The 18,267-nt window shown below is 41.4% G+C and overlaps 1 protein-coding gene across 1 annotated transcript in view; it reads right to left on the bottom strand.

Moving 5' to 3' along the window:
- DNAH11 (dynein axonemal heavy chain 11) overlaps positions 1–16,855 on the bottom strand; it is a 322,374-nt gene extending 305,519 nt beyond the window's left edge. The window contains exons 1-5 of the mRNA XM_059171331.1: positions 16,305–16,855; positions 14,725–14,868; positions 6,659–6,855; positions 5,610–5,808; positions 4,555–4,654 (exon numbers count right to left, since the gene is read on the bottom strand). Coding sequence (XP_059027314.1) covers positions 4,555–4,654; positions 5,610–5,808; positions 6,659–6,855; positions 14,725–14,868; positions 16,305–16,652 — 988 coding nt within the window. The 5' untranslated portion in view covers positions 16,653–16,855. The remainder of the gene's footprint in view (positions 1–4,554; positions 4,655–5,609; positions 5,809–6,658; positions 6,856–14,724; positions 14,869–16,304) is intronic.
- Positions 16,856–18,267: the final 1,412 nt, after the last annotated feature.

The raw sequence follows: 18,267 nt of genomic DNA, 5'->3' as shown, positions 1-18,267 counted from the left end.
AAGAAAGATGGGATGGCAATCCTTATATCAGATCAATTAGATTTTAAGTCAAAGACTATAAAAGAGATGAGGAAGGACACTATATCATATTTAAAGGGTCTGTCCAACAAAAAGAACTAACAATTTTAAATATCTATGCCCCAACATGGGAGCAGCCAACTATATAAACCAATTAATGACAAAATCAAAGAAACACATCAACAATAATACAATATTAGTAGGGGACTTCAACAACCCCCTCTCTAAAATGGACAGATCATCCAAGCAAAAGATCAACAAGGAAATAAAGGCCTTAAATGACACATTGGACCAGATGGACATCACAGATATATTCAGAACATTCCGTCCCAAAGGAACAGAACACACATTCTTCTCTAGTGCACATGGAACATTCTCCAGAATAGATCATATCCTCAGTCATAAATCAGGTCTCAACTGGTACCAAAAGACTGCAATCATTCCCTGCATATTTTCAGACCACAAATGCTTTGAAGCTAGAACTCAATCACAAGAGGAAAATTGGAAAGAGGTCAAATACCTGGAGGCCAAAGAGCATCCTACTCAAGAACGAATGGGTTAACCAGGTAATTAAAGAAGAATTGAAAAAAAAAAAAAAGTCATGGAAACAAATGAAAACACAACTGTTCAAAATCTGTGGGACGTAACAAAGGCGGTCCTGAAAGGAAAGTATATAGTGATATAAGCCTTTCTCAAGAAACAAGAAAGGTCTCAAGTACACAACCTAACCCTACACCTAAAGAAGCTAGAGAAAGAACAGCAAAGAAAGCCCAAACCCAGCAAGGGAAGAGAAATAATAAAGATCAGAGCAGAAATCAATGAAACAGAAACCAAAAGAACAGTAGAATAGATCAATGAAACTGGGAGCTGGTTCATTGAAAGAATTGGTAAGATTGATAAACCTTTGGCCAGACTTATCAAAAAGAAAAGAGAAAGGACCCAAATAAAATCATGAATGAAGAGGAGAGCACAACCAACGCCAAAGAAATACAAACAATTATAAGAACATATTATGAGAACTATATGCCAGCAAATTTGACAATCTAGAAGAAATGGATGTTTTCCTAGATAATTTTTGGTATAAAATACCAAAACTGAACCAGGAAGAAATAGAAAATCTGAACAGACCCATAACCAGTAAGGAGATTGAAGCAGTCATCAAAAATCTCCCACCAAACAAGAGCGCAGGGCCAAATGGCTTCCCAGGGGAATTCTACCAAACATTTCAAGAAGAATTAGTACCTATTCTCCTGAAACTGTTCCAAAAATTAGAAATGGAAGGGAAACTTCCAAACTCGTTTTATGAGGCCAGCATTACCTTGATCCCCAAAACAGACAAAGATCCCATCAAAAAGGAAAATTAAAAACCAATATCCTTGATGAAGACAGAAGCAAAACTTCTCACCAAAATACTAGCCAATAGAATCCAACAGTACATTAAAAGGATTATTCACCACGACCAAGTGGGATTTATTCCTGGGCTGCAAGGTTGGTTCAACATCCACAAATCAATCAATGTGATACATTAATAAAAGAAAGAACAAGAACCATATGATACTCTCAATAGATGCTGAAAAAGCATTTGACAAAGCACAGCATCCTTTCTTGATCAAAACTCTTCAAGTGTAGGGACAGAGAGTACATATCTCAATATCATCAACGCCATCTATGAAAAATCCACAGCAAATGCAAATATCATTCTCAATGGGGAAAAAACTGAGAGCTTTTCCCCTAAGGTCAGGAACACAGCAGGAATGCCCACTATGACCACTGCCATTCAACATAGAAGTCCTAGCCTCGACAATCAGACAACAAAAAGAAATAAAACGCATCCAAATCAGCAAAGGAGTCAAACTCTCACTCTACAGATGATATAATATTTTATGTGAAAAACCCAAAAGACTCCACTCCAAGACTGCTAGAACTCATACAGGAATTCAGTAAAGTGTCAAGATATAAAAATCAACACACAGAAATCAGCTGCATTTTTATACACCAACAGCAAGACAGAAGAGAAATTAAGAAGTTGATCCCATTTACAACTGCACCCAAAACCACAAGATACCTAGGAATCAACCTAACCAAAGAGGCAAAGAAGCTGTACTCAGAAAGCAATAAAGTACTCATGAAAGAAATTGAGGAAGACAAAAAGAAATGGAAAAACATTGCATATTCATGAATTAGAAGAACAAATATTGTGAAAATGTCTATGCTACCTATAGCAAACTACACATTTAATGCAATCCCTATTAAAGTACCATCCATTTTTTTCAAAGAAATGGAACAAATAATCCTAAAATTTACATGGAACCAGACAAGACCCTAATGGCCAGAGAAATGTTGAAAAAGAAAGCCAAAGTTGGTGGCATTACAATTCTAGACTTCAAGCTCTACTACAAAGCTGTCATCATCAAGACAGTATGGTACTGGCACAAAAACAGACACACAGATCAATGGAACAGAATAGAGAGCCCAGAAATAGACCCTCAACTCCATGGTCAACTAATCTTCAACAAAGCAGGAAAGAATGTCCAATGGGGAAAAAAAAAAAAACAGTCTCCTCAAAAATAGCGTTGGGAAAATTGGACAGCCACATACAGAAGAATGAAACTGGACCATTTCCTTACATCACACACAAAATAGACTCAAGATGGATGAAAGACATCAATGAGAGACAGGAATCCATCAAAATCCTTGAGGAGAACAGAGGCAGCAACCTCTTCAACCTCAGTTGCAGCAACTTCTTCCTAGGAACATCGCCAAAGGCAAGGGAAGCAAGGGCAAAAATGAACTACTGGGACTTCATCAAGATCAAAAGCTTTTGCACAGCAAAAGAAACAGTTAACAAAACCAAAAGACAACTGACAGAATGGGAGAATATATTTGCAAATGACATATCAGATAAAGGGTTAGTATCCAAAAATCTATCAAGTACTTATCAAACTCAACACCCAAAGAACAAATAATCCAATCAAGAAATGGGCAGAGGACATGAACAGACATTTCTGCAAAGAAGACATCCAGATGGCCAATAAACACATGAAAAAGTGTTTCCTATCACTTGGCCTCAGGGAAATACAAATCAAAACCACAATGACAAACCACCTCACACCAGTCAGAATGGCTAAAATTAACAAGTCAGGAAACAACAGATGCTGGCAAGGATGTGGAGAAATGGGAACCCTCCTAGACTGTTGGTGGGAATGCAAGCTGGTGCAGCCACTCTGGAAAACAGCATGGAGGCTCCTCAAAAAGTTGAAAGCAGAGCTACCCTACGACCGAGTAGTCGCACTACTAGATATTTATCGTAAAGATACAAATGTAGTGATCCGAAGGCACATGTGCACCCGAATGTTTATAGCAGCAATGTCCACAAGAGCCAAACTATGGAAAGAACCCGAATGTCCATCAACAGATGAATGGATAAGGAAGATGTGGTATATATATACAGTTTAATAGTATGCAACCATCAAAAGAAATGAAATCTTGCTATTTGCATCAACATGGATGGAACTAGAGGGTATTATGCTGGGCAAAATAAGTCAATCAGAGAAAGACAATTATCATATGATCTCCCTGATACAAGGAATTTGAGAGACAGGGTGGGGGCTTTGGTGTGGAAGGAAAGGAAAAAATAAGATAGGAGGGAGACAAACCATAAGACACTCTTAATCTCACAAAACAAACTGAGGGTTGCTGGGGGGTGGGGGAGTAGGTATAGGGTGGTTGGGTTATGGACACTGGGGAGGGTATGTGCTATGGTGAGTGCTGTGAAATGTGTAAGCCTGTACTCCTGGGGCAAATAATACATTATATGTTAATAAAAATAATTAATAAATTTTAAAAAATTAAGCCGTCATTTTCTAATGTTAGAAACCAAAAAAGTTATTATCTTCCAATTATCTTCCATTTGCAACATTAAAAACTTCAGTCATGTGTTTTCCTTTTCACTTAAATATGCCTCAAGAAACAAGAAGAGAAGTCAAGAAACAAGATGGCTGTCACCCCTGGGTGGAGCTAACACTGGACAGTGAGGGAACAAGGAGACTTTTCATTGAAACTTCTGGTTTTTCACCATGTGCATGCACTTGTCCAAAATTCGGCAAACAGACTGTCCTCTCTGTTTAATCCTCACAGAAACTTCGATGAAGAATTTGAGCTCTTTTGAATTAAGTGTGTTGTGAATGCCAAGAACCAGAGACTCTATCAGAGAGTTACTGGACTAAGCGTAGCCCCACATTGACTAAGAAACGCCCATGTTGGGCTTCCATTCACCCCCCGCAAAGGCCTTGCTCCCATACATTCTAATTAGAACTTCATCTGGAGCCTGTCTGCTAGGTCCCTACAATCTATCCGAAAAGTAGTTTAATATCACTGGAGAACGAAGTACTGATGAAGATTAATTTATCCTTAGAAGAGCCAAGGGCCATCACCTCATGCACATGCTAATGGTGAAGGGTAGATGAGGCTGGGCAGCAGCAGGTGGGGTAAGATAAAGTGGGACACCAACACCAGACCAAAAAACAAGAGTCTTACCATTTTTCACAGCCGTAAAAATGTCCTTCAAAGTTGGAAAATAGCTGCTCTGTTTAATTTCCAGGATCCTAACCATGTTGAGGACAACAGGAGTTTGAAGCTAATAGAAAAAGAAAATGAAGCAGAAGCTGTAATAATGTCTAAATAGATGCATTTGGTAATGAAATACTTAAGTTCTATTCCAATCATGCACGATACACACAGCATTTCATACACAAAGACGTATATGGTTTCAGGTTGAAAATAATTTTTAACAGCATTTCTTCCTTCAGCTTGAATTTTATTTTACATTTATAACTCTTGAGTTTTCAAAAAGTGTGTCAACTTACACTTCATGTGTAAAATGTTAAATTTTCCATATAAAATCTCTTGCTATGTTTCAGAAAATCTGAGACATGTGAACATGCAAATGAATGTCTTAGTTTTCCGAACATTAAATTAAGTACTACGTCAGGCAAACACCAGAGGAAGCAAAGTTAGCTCTTCCAAAGCCGCATCTCTCCACCAAGCAACACTCCCCACTCCTTCTTAAATCAATTCAATCAACTAGATTAATTAAATTTTACCATCTTCAACATTTCCCTGGGGGAACCACTCTCTATGCCACAGTGTTTCCAATTATCAAAAGCTGTCAAAATAGTCTCAAAAAGGCAAAATTACTTCTAATTCCCATTCATTTTTACTTTTTTTCTTTTTTAATAGAAAGAGAACACACACACACAAGTTGGGGGTAAGGCAGAGAGAGAGGAAAGAGGAAATCCCCAGCAGCCTCCATGCCCAGCTTCAAGCCTGAGGTGGGGCTCCATCTCACAGCCCTGAGGTCATGACTTGAGCAGAAATCAGGAGTAGGATGACTTAACCAACTAAGCCACCCAAGAGCCCCCATCCCATTCATTTTTAAATGATACAGAACTTCGGAATGAGAACGGACTATTAGGTCAAAGACAGTATGTTAAACTGTTAAAGTGATTAAAAAACACTGTTCCAGAAACCAGATTGTACAACGGACTTGGCTAAATTAGTTGAAAAGCCACGTGGAGGAACTGTCTACTTACTTGATCATAAACGCATGACAGATTCTCTCTCCTCATCATCCAGAAATCCAGTTCAGTTTGAGGATTCGAGTGAAGACCACTCAGCAAAGGCTGCACAAAATCTTTTTCTACAATCTCTTGGATTTGATGTGACCATTTAATAACCACAGTCTCAATTGCATGGAGTAGCATCCTTTCATTTATGTCTAGCGTACCAACACTGAAATGATCAACAGAATAATTCAAAAACCAATTTACCCCGCCCAAAGGAAGAGAGGACTCGGATGGTAGCAGTATTTTTAACATGAACTAGCTTCCCAAATTTAAGTATTTCAGAATCAGATCTTGTATTTTTACAGCCTCAATTTTATTTTATTTTTTTTTTTTTTTTAAAGATTTTATTTATTTATTTGACAGAGAGAAATCACAAGTAGGCAGAGAGGCAGGCAGAGAGAGAGAGGAGGAAGCAGGCTCCCCGCTGAGCAGAGAGCCTGATGCGGGACTCGATCCCAGGACCCTGAGATCATGACCTGAGCCGAAGGCAGCGGCTTAACCCACTGAGCCACCCAGGCGCCCTACAGCCTCAATTTTAATTGTGGCATCAACACTGTATAACAAATGAGCATATGCTCACACCATTACTACCCAAAGAACTTGGCTGACATCTTGCAATTATTACAGCTTGCTTTTTCCAATTGTTACAGCAAAGGATACTTTGTGGGATTTTTTTGTTTGTTTGTTTGCTAAGATTTTATTCATCCATTTTGAGAGAGAGAGTATGAAATGGGAGAAGGTCAGAGGGAGAAGCAGACTCCCCGTGGAGCTGGGAGCCCCATGTGTGACTCGATCTCGGGACTCTGGGATCATGACCTGAGCCGAAAGCAGTCACTTAACTGAGCCACACAAGAGCCCAAGAAGGATACTTTGTAAGTAATAGGTGCTCTGCACAACTTTAAAAAAATTATATAGTTCTAATAATTATCTTACGAATAGTTTTCTGGGGAAAGTATATTAATCGGGTATGTGGGATCTCCATTTTAACAACCTATGTATATCATATCATTATATACTTGGTCTCAGAGTATTTCCGATCCAGGTCCATTTTCCCTGCTATCGTGGGAATTGGTAGAAGAGTTCTTCTCAGCATTTTGCCCCGAAAAACATGCATTTTACTTTTCATGACTTCTACATGGCGTTCCACATCTTGTGAAATGAAACAGGACCAGGATTTATGGTTGTTCCTATTAGAAAGAATGGGCACTAAAATCTACAGAAAGAGAAACATTTTCAAAAAGAGGTTAATTTGCAGACAACATACTCCTTCAAAGATTTTCTTATCACACAAAATCAGCCACAAAACCACTCTATTTGTTCAATACCTTCCTAGGATATCAAATTTACAAAGACAGGACACCATCAGTATCCCATTGAGACTTCATCAATTAGATAAAATCTTTCAAAGTGGAAATACGACGCAGCCTGTTGGTTCATTAACCCATTCATCAAGCATTCGAGGAGGTTCCCAATAACTCAAACACTGCATAAACCAAGCACAGTCACATCGGGCAGGCAAATAGCTTTCTTCAGGCAAACCTGAATCTTTTTGAATCACATCAAAGCAAAAGTGAATAAATCTTCTCAACCCCTGGGGGCACACCAGTGCATTCAAGTTTCATAGTCAAAAACATGTTTATGTGGTGCCTGGGTGGCTCAGTGGGTTAAAACCTCTGCCTTCGGCTCAGGTCATGATCTCAGGGTTCTGGGATCGAGTCCCACATCGGCCTCTCTACTTAGCAAGGACCCCGCTTCCCCGGCCACCCTGCCTGCCTCTCTGCCTACTTGTGATCTGTCAAATAAATAAATAAAATCTTAAAAATCTTAAAAAATCTTAAACCTTAAAAAAAAAAAAACATGTTTGTTAATCATATGGCCCTTTTTTGGAATTCCCTCTACCACTGAAATGGAAGCATCACATATGGGATACCAAGCATGTGAAAGCCTTCAACAATCGTGTTTGTGTTCCCAGTGCCTAGCATACGTTAATAAGAATCTTGTTGAGTGAATGAAGTTTCTAGCCTCTTTCTGCTTTCCCACTCCTTTCTAGTATCGACTAATTTCCAACACTTTTCATTTTTCTGATAATCCGCCAGGTGTACCAGCATTATACCATAAAATTTCCATTAGCTAAAACGCTCAGAATATAATTACTCCCCCTTTTCAAAGTCTATTTTGACAATACAATCACTTTTGTTTTCTAACGGTGCTGAAATAATTCTTTCCAAATCACATTATTACATTTTCCTGCTTAGCGCCTTCTACATGTCAAGCTAGAAGAGCAGAGTAAGAAACAGTCTCTGCTTGCAATGGCTCAGTGGGTTAGGTCCTTTGCTCCAAGAACTGCCATGATTTGAGGCATATTCAGGATGCAAAGTAGAAACACAGGATAAACACACTGATCTGTAAAAATCATTCAGGACTCCAGAAGCAAAATGCTTCTGGAAAACTGCCAGTCTGGCCTGCCCAGAATTAGCTTCAGGAAAGGCAGAGTTGTTCATGAAGAGTTTTGGAAATCACACTGAAGGGTCAAAGCTTGTTGGGCGGAACATGCACTGACCTATTGGAAAACTTCTTTCTCAATTAAATCCCAGATTTCAACAACTATTTCTGAACATCAGGCGTGAGGAAAATTCTGGTTATTCAGCATAGCTAATTTACTGGGTATGGTTTCAAACTTTCACTCCACTTATGTTTCTATGACAAAGCCAGCTTCTTTTAAAGTATTTCTGTCACACACTGCAGATAAAACTGTGAAATTCTGAGCCATGTGCTTTGCAGAGTGATTAGTCAAAGAGCTAGAGCATCACTATAAACCTCGTTTAAAACAAATAGACCTGGGATGTGCTATTTAATTAGAGTACGTCTTATTAAACTATACACAGAGTAATTCAATTAGTTGGGGGTTTTATTTTGTTTCCATTGGGAAGTTTTTTTTTTGCCTACTTTTTGGGGTGTAGAGGAAAAATTCCAAGCTTTTCCTGAAAACTAAAATAATTTGACTGTTTACATATTCAATAGGTGTACCATGTATAACTACAAATTAAAGAACTATGGGGCCTAGTGATGGTTTTCTCTACTTACCTTCTTTGATCTTTTTTAAGATTTTATTTTATTCATTTGAGAGAGAGAGAACACAAGTGGAGGGAGAAGCAGAGCTAGTGGGATAGGAAGACTCCATTATGCCTGCAGAGCCCAACCCAGGGCTCAACCCAACAATTTGGAAACCACAACCCGAGCTGAAATCCAGAGTCAAGAACCCAACTGACTGAGCCACCCAGGTGTCCCCCCTTCTTTAATTCTTTTTTAACTGGGGATTTTCTTTTCATAATGGTTCTTAAGTCAACAGAGACTGTCACCTGGGCAATACTTTCAGGAGACAGGGCTTCTCCCAGACTCTTTTTTTTTCCCTCTTTACTTTTTTTTTTTTAATTAACATATAATGTATTCTTTGCCCCAGGGGTACAGGTCTGTGAATCATCAGGCTTACACATTTCACAGCACTCACCATAGTCTCCTAGACTTCTTAAATTGGAATGCCCAAGGATGGGACCTAGACACTAACCTCAAAAACCAAATCATATTTCCATTTGGGCTTGAAGCCAAATGAGTAATGAGGATAATTCACAATTATTATTTCCTTAAGGATTTGGGTCAACATAATAAAGAGCTACATGACATTTTAAATAGTTTTGCTAAATATAATACAGCTCTACAAACCACACTGTATGGCAACACGTAATGATGTTGAGCAGACTGGGAGTTCAACTTGAGACAGGTTAGATCTGAGACATTACACACTAAGTGGCCACATCCACAAGGAAGGTGGACATCTGAGCTTAGAGTTTAGGAGAGAGCCAGGCTGGAGACAGAAGTCTGAGAGGCCCCGAGAACCTCAGCATCAATTTCCATTACTCTGTGGAGTGGAGTCAAACTCCAAAAACTGCTCACCATTGACTGTAAGCCAGAGTATCATTTAAAAGAGGGAAAAAAAAAAATATGAAGGCACAAATGACTTTCCCTACCTACAGTTCAAACACTTGGTCCATTCCTTCCTTATTCTATCCCATTAAAGAAGTCAAACACCAGAAATCTCCCTCAGTACCTTCCAAAGCAATTACTGTATCAGTCTCTCCTTCATTCAACAGAATCACCAGTTCCTAGTCCTTGCATGTAGTGTGGCTATCGTTAATGTACAAATCAGAAAGTTAGAAGTTGATTAGCTTGGAATGAAAGGCATGAAGGACCACTGACATTCCATTCGACTCCACAACTTCCTAATTAAGGCTGCCCTGATAAAAACCTTCCCAGAATGTGCATTACCACAACCATCTTCCAATCAACACACGAGTATGGGCTTGGCCATTGTCTTTTCTGGCAACTACCTGAAATACACGGCTGTTTTTGTCTCTTTGTCCATTTGGTTTTTTCTAATCAGCTTCTCCAACTTTGTTTCTCACCACCTTCCGGCTCTGGTTCCCCTGTCCAGCTACAATAATCCACTCCTTTTTAAAAAATCAACCTTTGGGCGTGTGGGTGGCTCAGTGGGTTAAGCCTCTGCCTTGGGCTCAGGTTATGATCTCAGGGTCCTGGGATCCAGTCCCTCGTCAGGCTCTCTGCTCAGCAGGGAGCCTGCTTCCCTCTCTCTCTCTCTGCCTGCCTCTCTGCCTACTTGTGATCTTTCTCTGTGTGTCAAATAAATAAAATCTTTTAAAAAATTAAAAAATAAAAATAAAAATAAAAAATCAAACTTCATTTCCTCACCTCTGTGCCTTCACACTGTTTCTCCCTCCGCTCAGAATGCCCTTCCTCCTCCACCTAGCTCTCTCCTCCTTGTCCTTCCACACTGTGGGGACCAAGTAATTCACTATACAGCTATGGTACATTGAGAGGAAAATTATTAACAGACCTTAACTGATCTGTAACAGGTGGAAACCCAAAGCATCCCAGGTGAAGTGAGATCTATAATCATCCTGTTCCAGAGTCCGCACACCCCTGCCAGCCCTCCAGGTGTGGCAAGTGCCCCTAGGCTCCCACAATATGACCACTGTGGCCTCCTACGGCAGACCCAGCAGTCCACCTCCCTGAACAGACTGCATACTTCCTGAGGGTCCAAACTACGTCACTATTTGCCACGTCTGTCCTGTCACCAGCACTAAGTAGGTCTTCAGTAAATATAGGTTATTAACTGAGATTAGCATGAAATTCCCCAAGTGTCCTTTTCACACGTCCAGAAAGATTAAAATGGACTATCAGAGATCATACACCAAGTGCTTCTTCTCTAAAGGAATACCTTGATGCCTCAGTGTTTTGTCTCTTACGGGAACAGCATGTCAAGTAGCCCTTAACTGACTTTGATTCGCTGAACAAGTACTGAGCTCCTACCATGAGTCAGGCAAGGTCTTGGGTGTCTGGGCCACAACCGGGAGCCAAACAAAGACTCAGAGCAGGGGCTAGGGTAAGGCAAGTGAGGCCTTCATGGAGCTGAATATCTATTGGATATTATTGGAGCTGAATATCTAAGGGTACCAAAAAATTTAGGAATGGAGATGAGTAATATTTTGTTTTGCTTTTTTGAGGCTTTGAGAGAGAGAGCAAATGAGTGTGCAGTCTCACACGTGAGTGTAGAGGTGGGATGGGGGGAGACAGAGCGAAAGGATCTCAAGCCCACTCCCTTTTGACTATGGAGATGAACACTAGGCTCGATCTTATGACCCCTAAGATTATAACCTGAGATAAAACCAAGAGTCAACTCTTTTTTTTTTTTTTTAAAGATTTTATTTACTTATTTGACAGAGAGAGATCACAAGTAGATGGAGAGGCAGGCAGAGAGAGAGAGAGAGGGAAGCAGGCTCTCCGCTGAGCAGAGAGCCCGATGCGGGACTCGATCCCAGGACCCTGAGATCATGACCTGAGCCGAAGGCAGCAGCTTTAACCCACTGAGCCACCCAGGTGCCCCCAAGAGTCAACTCTTAACTGACTGAGCCAAAAGGGCACCCCTTAAGGCATTTTTAAATCAAAATTAATGCAAAGAAAGTAATGAGGAACAAATTATCGACATTTCAAAATAAAGACAGCAACCGATATTACTGACTTATTTTTGCTCCAGGCTCCAATATGATCTAGTACGGCACTTTGAACTATCCAGTTTTTATTTAAAGTATTGATTTTTAAATTTTTTTTTTTAACATGCTACACTAAACATCTTGATCACTGGGTTCTTGTTTTTCGTCCTTGCCCACCTGTAAATTTCACTCTTGAACTGAGTGCCTCATTTGCTACCTCTAATCTCCACCCTGCAAAGGTTCCTGCCCCCCAAAGGGTGGCTTTACGAAAAGGAGTATTTGAGCAGAAAGACGTGAAGCACATGAAGGTGCTCACTGAATTCTGGGGAAGATAAAGAAACAGCAGGAATGACAATGTACCTAAGACAAGTAATAGCAAAAAAGTCATGGAGAGGTCAGATCACAGATTCTGGACTAGGGTTTTCATTCCATAGTAAGGCTAAGAATGACCTGATGACCTGAATCAGGATTCAGGAGTTCTGAAGAAGGTCCTGAGATTCTAGAGTGGTAACAACTGTCTAGCTAATACTGAGAGCTCTGATCCACAGAGAACATGACAGGGAGTCAAAGGGGACCCAGGGCAGGGTCTGAGCAGAAAAGTGACATGTTCTGACTCATGCTTCAACAGAATCCCTCCAGCAGCTCTGTTGGGAATAGGTTCTAGATGGGAAACATGCAAAAGCAGAGACCTCCATTATGAGACTATTGAGAGACCAAGGTGAACCAGCCCAGAATCACAGAGGTGGAAGAGAGTACGAAGGTGGATTCTGAAGGTATTTTGAAGGTAGAACTTACATGATTTTGTGGCTGAATGGATACAAAGAAAGGAGTCAGGGTTGACTCTGAGGTCTTCTGGCTTGATCAACTGCAAGAATGGAGTTCACATCCACTGTTCTGGAGGTAACCATAAGTAATGCAGGTTGGGGAAGAGGAGTTCAATGTTGAATAGTAGGTTTGGGATGTTTATTATCCAACAAGCATGAATTTCAGGAAAACAAGTGGATCTCCAAGTTTGAAATTTGGGAGAGAACTCTCAGCTAGAAAGAAGTTTGGGAGTACCTTGCCCAGAATAAACCACTGTCAATCAGCCAGTTTTGTGAGCTATACTGGATACTAAGCAAAGACAATCCTCACAAAAATCCTTTTAAAAACTATTTTAAAGAGAGTGAGCGTGCCCAGGGAGGGCCAGAGGTAGAGAGAGCATCTCAAGCAGACTCCCCGCTGAGCACAGAGCCTGACACAGGGCTCCATCCCTCGACCCTGAGATCACAACCCAAGCTGAAATCCGTTGAAATCAAGAGTCAGATGCTCAGCCTACTGAGCCACCAGGGGCCCTCCTTGTAAATGCTTTTAACCTAACATACTGTCATGCCTTACTGCTTTGTTCATACCGAATTTAAATCTTATTCATAAACAAACCCAGGTGACTTCATAAGTGCATTCTCACATTTTTTTCCCCTAATACTCAGATTCTCAAGCATAATTACATCAGTCTTCTAAACCACTTAAACTCTGAGGTTCTGAATGCTTTATACCTACAATAAACATACTTGTTGATGGCATATGCTCTTCCATTTAACGTTTTCCAGAGCAGAATGCAGACCCTAGTACTGATACAAATCCAGAAAAAGGTAAGAAAGAGGAACCTGAGAGAGCTGTGTATCTTCTGTTGCGAGACACTGATGGTAGTGAAAAACTCCAAAGAAGAGTGCAACCTTGCCCTTCCAAGCCCCAGTGGATGGCAATTTGGGTTCAAATGACCAAAATCCATTCACATGTCATGTGAAATTCTTTCATCAGGTTCTGTTCAATAAAAATTTCTTGAGCTCCTGCTACAGACCAAAAAGTGCCCCAGAAGCTTGGGGGATTAAAAACTCTTAGCATCTCCCTGAAATCATCGAAAAGCAAGTCAATTCAATAGGAGGAGAGGGAAACTGAGGCAGGAAACCGAGGCAAGATACCGAAGTTGGGAGTGAGACCTTGGATGGTCCCAAGAGAGCAACGCTCGGAAAGCAGAAGAGGCATGCTACAGGGAGACTGGCAAACCCTGATACATATGCCAGTAATTATTCCTACCTTAAGCATCGCCATGGCAGGTCTGAACTGATCATGGAGCTCTGATATATGATCTAGTGTTTCCCGAAGTTTGGGCACATTAGAATCACCTGGGGATCTTCAATTCCCACCAGGCTCCGACTCCATTCTCATTTATTGGTATTAGGAGTGACAGGGCAAGGGTAGATTAGAAAGTTCCCCAGGTGATTCTAATGTTCAGCAAAGTTTAAGAACCACTACTCTAGTTCTAGAAAACCTGGTCATTTGGTACATCTTTCCTCAAAGCTGGTCTTTGAACAACCACCAAAAGTATAAGGTTAGACAGGAAGAAGATCGGCACTCCCCCCCCAGACCTCCTAGAGCAGACTGCCTTTAATAAAATCCCCCAGATCCCACATTAAACCCCACTTTAAAAACCTTGAAAAATCTTAAAAAAAAAAAAAAAACAACCTTTAAAAAACCCTACATTAAAACATCCTACCTTAAAAGTTTAAGTAACCTGGGTTTAGAGAGCTCTTCTCTAAGGGGAGAGAAAGAGGAATTTTAAAGCAATCATTTTAAAAACTTTGTTTCCATTGCCTTTTCCTCTTTATCTAACCTGAGAGACACAGAAACTAAGGGAAATCTGAAAAACTTGTAATACTCATTTACAAAGAGTCAGTTTGTCTTCATTCAATGTGGAATTTAAAACTAGAGCTAATTACAAAAGGCTATTCAATTTAAGCTGCTTTTTACTTCCATTATTTAGAAACAAAAAGGATAATCCTACAAATTACTGTCCGTTGAATATTAGCACCAGTATCATCTCATTTCAGAAAGAGTCTGTTATCATATTCCAACTATCTCGCTAAAAAGATGACTGGCTTCTACATTTTTTTTAATAGCCAGAGTTTTTCTGAATAATTCCAAGTGTCATAGAGATAGATGAATTAAAGATTCAGATATTAAAGATAGCCCAGTACCTCATCTAGGAAAGCAGTTACATGTCCAAATGGTAAGGCAGTTAACTCTCCAAATAGAACTGTTTGAGAAAAACCATGTACTCCAATATTTTTGGTAATCTTCTTGGCAATATAGACAAGTTTATGTTTTGCATCTCTTGGAATCTGAAACAAGAGCAAGATGATTAGTTTAAGTTCACAGTACAGTTTCCACATTAACAAACAGGATTTGCTGTATCTTACTTGAAGCTGGATTGCTAGAAAAAGAAAAAACCTGGCATCTAGCCTATCTTTATACATAAAGTAGTTCCGCTGCTCTTCCTCCTTTCTACAAAATGTATACACTTTTGTTCTTTTATAATGCTAATTTTATGGCATTATTGGTGTGGAAATATCACCTTTAAAGGGCAAGCCATTTAGCCAAGATCATTACATCCCATAACATTTCCTAATTAAAAACAAATATAATGAAAATTTAGAAGTTTTCTATCTCAGCAAAGGTTTATTCCTTTTTATAATCTTTTTGTTGTTGTTTGGAAATAAGCCAAACTGAAATGAAGACCAGGCACAGGAAGTTAATATTTACTTCTATTCTCAAGATAAAATGTTTAATGAAGATATTCTATAATTTCCCCAACTATTGAGTTATTTCTTCAGATATTGTCATTTAACTTGGGGAATACTGGAGTTAAGTGTCCTACCTCCTTGTTTGACACATTTTTAATTATTTATAACTGTGAAAGTAGAACAAAAAATTTCAACACTCAAAATCCTAAGGCAAACTCCTGTTAGTCTCTTTCTCCACTGGGATTCCATTTCCCAACTATTAAAGTGACCACCTTTACTGATGGTAACAAAAACAAACCAAAAATAGAACAACAACAACAGCAACAAAAAACACTTCTACAGCATTCCACTGAGGCACTGTACAACACTGAAGACTGTAAATCTTGTTCCAAAGTTTTCCCACTTAAAAAAAAAAATGCACCTGTGATACCTTAATCTTCAAGCTCTTCAAGTGGAGCAGTAATTTTTTAATTTTAAAAAGGAAAGAAAAAGAGGAAATAAAAGGGGGAAAAGTTGGAAAGAAAGAAGGGATTGTCCCCCTCCACGGTTGGTAAATACCATGTGAGCACTGATTGCGCGGGCACTACTTTTTTAAGGACGAAGTATTTTACTTGAGATGAAACTTGACAAGCAGTCAGACTGAGCAAAGGACAAATCATTCAGGCTCTGCGAAACATTTTTTAAAGACAGGTCCCCAGACCCAAGAGCGACTGAAACGGTAGCTGCGGAAAACCAAGAACCCACCTTTCAAGAACCCACCTTTCGCCTAAGGCCCAGACAGCTTTTCCCGGTGGGTCGAACAAGCCGACCTTCCAGAAAACTAAACTACAGCTGCTTAATGCTTAACTGCAGAGTGGGTGCACGTGGGGGCGGGGGGGGGGGGGATTTTGCAGAATCCATAGCAAGAGCTCGAAAGAAAGTTTTTTAAAGCGCCCGAATGCGTGCTCCACGGGAACCCAAGGAGGCGCGACTGGCCCGTCCCCGCTAAGCAGAGCCGACGGCGAGACCGGGTCCCTCTGCCCGTCGTCCCTTACCTCCCGGGAGACCGCGAGCGGCCCCGCGGCGGCGACGCTGAACACAAGGCCGGTGGGACTAGGGCTCTCCAGAAACTCCCCCAGCACCTGCCGGTGGTCCTCGCTCTCCAAATACTGGCTCCACTTCTCCGCCGGGAGCTCCAGCATCAGCTCCAGGCAGCCGCCGAGAAAGCGCACCCGCGAGTCTCGGGCGAAACTCAGCGCTCTTCTGGCGGCCGCCGCCTCCTCATCCTCCTCATCCTCCTCTTCCTCTTCCAGGTCTATCAGGCCCGCCACCTCCAGGTCAGCGCCCGGGGTTAGGCGAAGGGCCGGGCCTTCTGGGAAGCCGCGCGCCTCCCGGGCTGCCATCCCGCGCGTCCGAGAGGATGCGGGACCGGCGCTCGCCCCTCCCCAGCCTGGGGTGGGCGAGGACTCCTCTCTCCTCCCACACGCGTCGCGAGAGGCGCCCACCTCCTCGGGAGATTGCAAGCAGCGTGTCCCTCGCCCCCACCTGGGGCTACTTGGCTGGAGGGTGTTGCTCGCAGGGCGAGTTCTACCCGCCCAGGCGCGGGCTGGAGTTGAGCTGCGCGTCCCGTTTCCCGGGAGACAGCGTCCCCGCCCCAGCCGCTGGGGGCGGAGTCAGCGCCGGGGGTGGGGCCTTCGGGCTCTGGGCTCTGAACTGGGCGGGAGCGAGAGCCACGGTTCCGAGCCGCTGGATGGGCCGCCGCTTCTGCCGTCTCGCTGCTGGGCCTGCGGATGTTTGGTGTAGCTCCTAGCCAGCGAAAGTAAAAGCCCAGCACTGATTGATCATGGTTTAAGCAATGCCGTCTCGTGCCGAGCTCCATACTAAATCCTTCACCTTGATTATTTCATATAATCCTTAAAAAGTCAGGGCTCCGACTGGTCAGTTTGTTTTGTGGGCAAGGAAACTGAGTCACACAGTAGCTGCTTAAAGAGGGGAAAGTGGAACAGGAATTCAGGCCCCGCGCTTCAGGCTTTTATTCCCCTTGCTGGAGGTTGTCCCAATATTACCAGGAAAGAGCTAACCCGGCAATCAACTTTCCTAGTTGTGGAAATACAAGAGCTAGGTATTAGAAGTCATGAATCTGATCCTCACTGGCCACTTACTAGAATGTTAATACGCCCAATAAGAAAATGCATAGCGCTCTTTGTACACTGCAAAGCAGTACTTGGAGTTATTACGCAATCCCAGAGTAAAAGGTCTGGGGAGAAAAGTTCCAGATTAAAGAAGAGTCTCCACGATATTGCAATGGGATTTCAGTATTCATCAATAAATGACATCTATTGAGACTATTAAGGAAATTCTGATGACTGAAGAAGCCATAATTTTGAGGACGGTTCCTCGAACTAAACTTTTTTAATGGGTCCCCTTTGCTTGTTCACATCAAAATAAAGACTTCAAACCCCAATTCTGTCATAGTAGCTCTGAAGGAGTGTTGCCCTCAATGAGTCTGATGACAATCTGTAAGCTTTTCTAGTGACATGATCAGATTCTTGAATTAATACAGGCTCCTGGAAAGCCTTTATAACAACTTCAGACCGTCAAGCGTTCTGGGTATGGGCCACAGCAATCCTCCAGTGGCTAGGGTGCAAGTCTGGGAATCCCGGAAAACACCTATGGCTTCTTCATCTCTCCTCGCACCTCCACCCCATTCCAGCTTTGCATCCCTTACCCTAGAGAAATAGAAATTCTGTAAATAAGAGTTGACTTAAAAGTGAAAACCTGGGGTGCCTGGGTGGCTTGGATGTTAAGCCTCTGCCTTCGACTCACATCACACTCCCCCTGGTTGTGTTCCCTCTCTCCCTGTCTCTCTCTCTGTCAAATAAATAAATAAATAATAAAAAAATAGTGAGCACCCACTTTCAGATTCAGGGGAAAAAAACAAAACTAGATAATGTTAAGATTAAAGTAAAATTTTCAAAAAGTTAAATACATAACTCAAAATATAGAATGAAGACATTG

The sequence above is a fragment of the Mustela lutreola genome, chromosome 4 (genome assembly GCF_030435805.1).
Source record: "Mustela lutreola isolate mMusLut2 chromosome 4, mMusLut2.pri, whole genome shotgun sequence".
In the NCBI taxonomy this organism is placed as follows: domain Eukaryota; kingdom Metazoa; phylum Chordata; class Mammalia; order Carnivora; family Mustelidae; genus Mustela; species Mustela lutreola.
The sequence above is the reverse complement of the archived record's forward strand: the minus strand, read 5'-3'. Positions and strand labels throughout refer to the sequence as shown.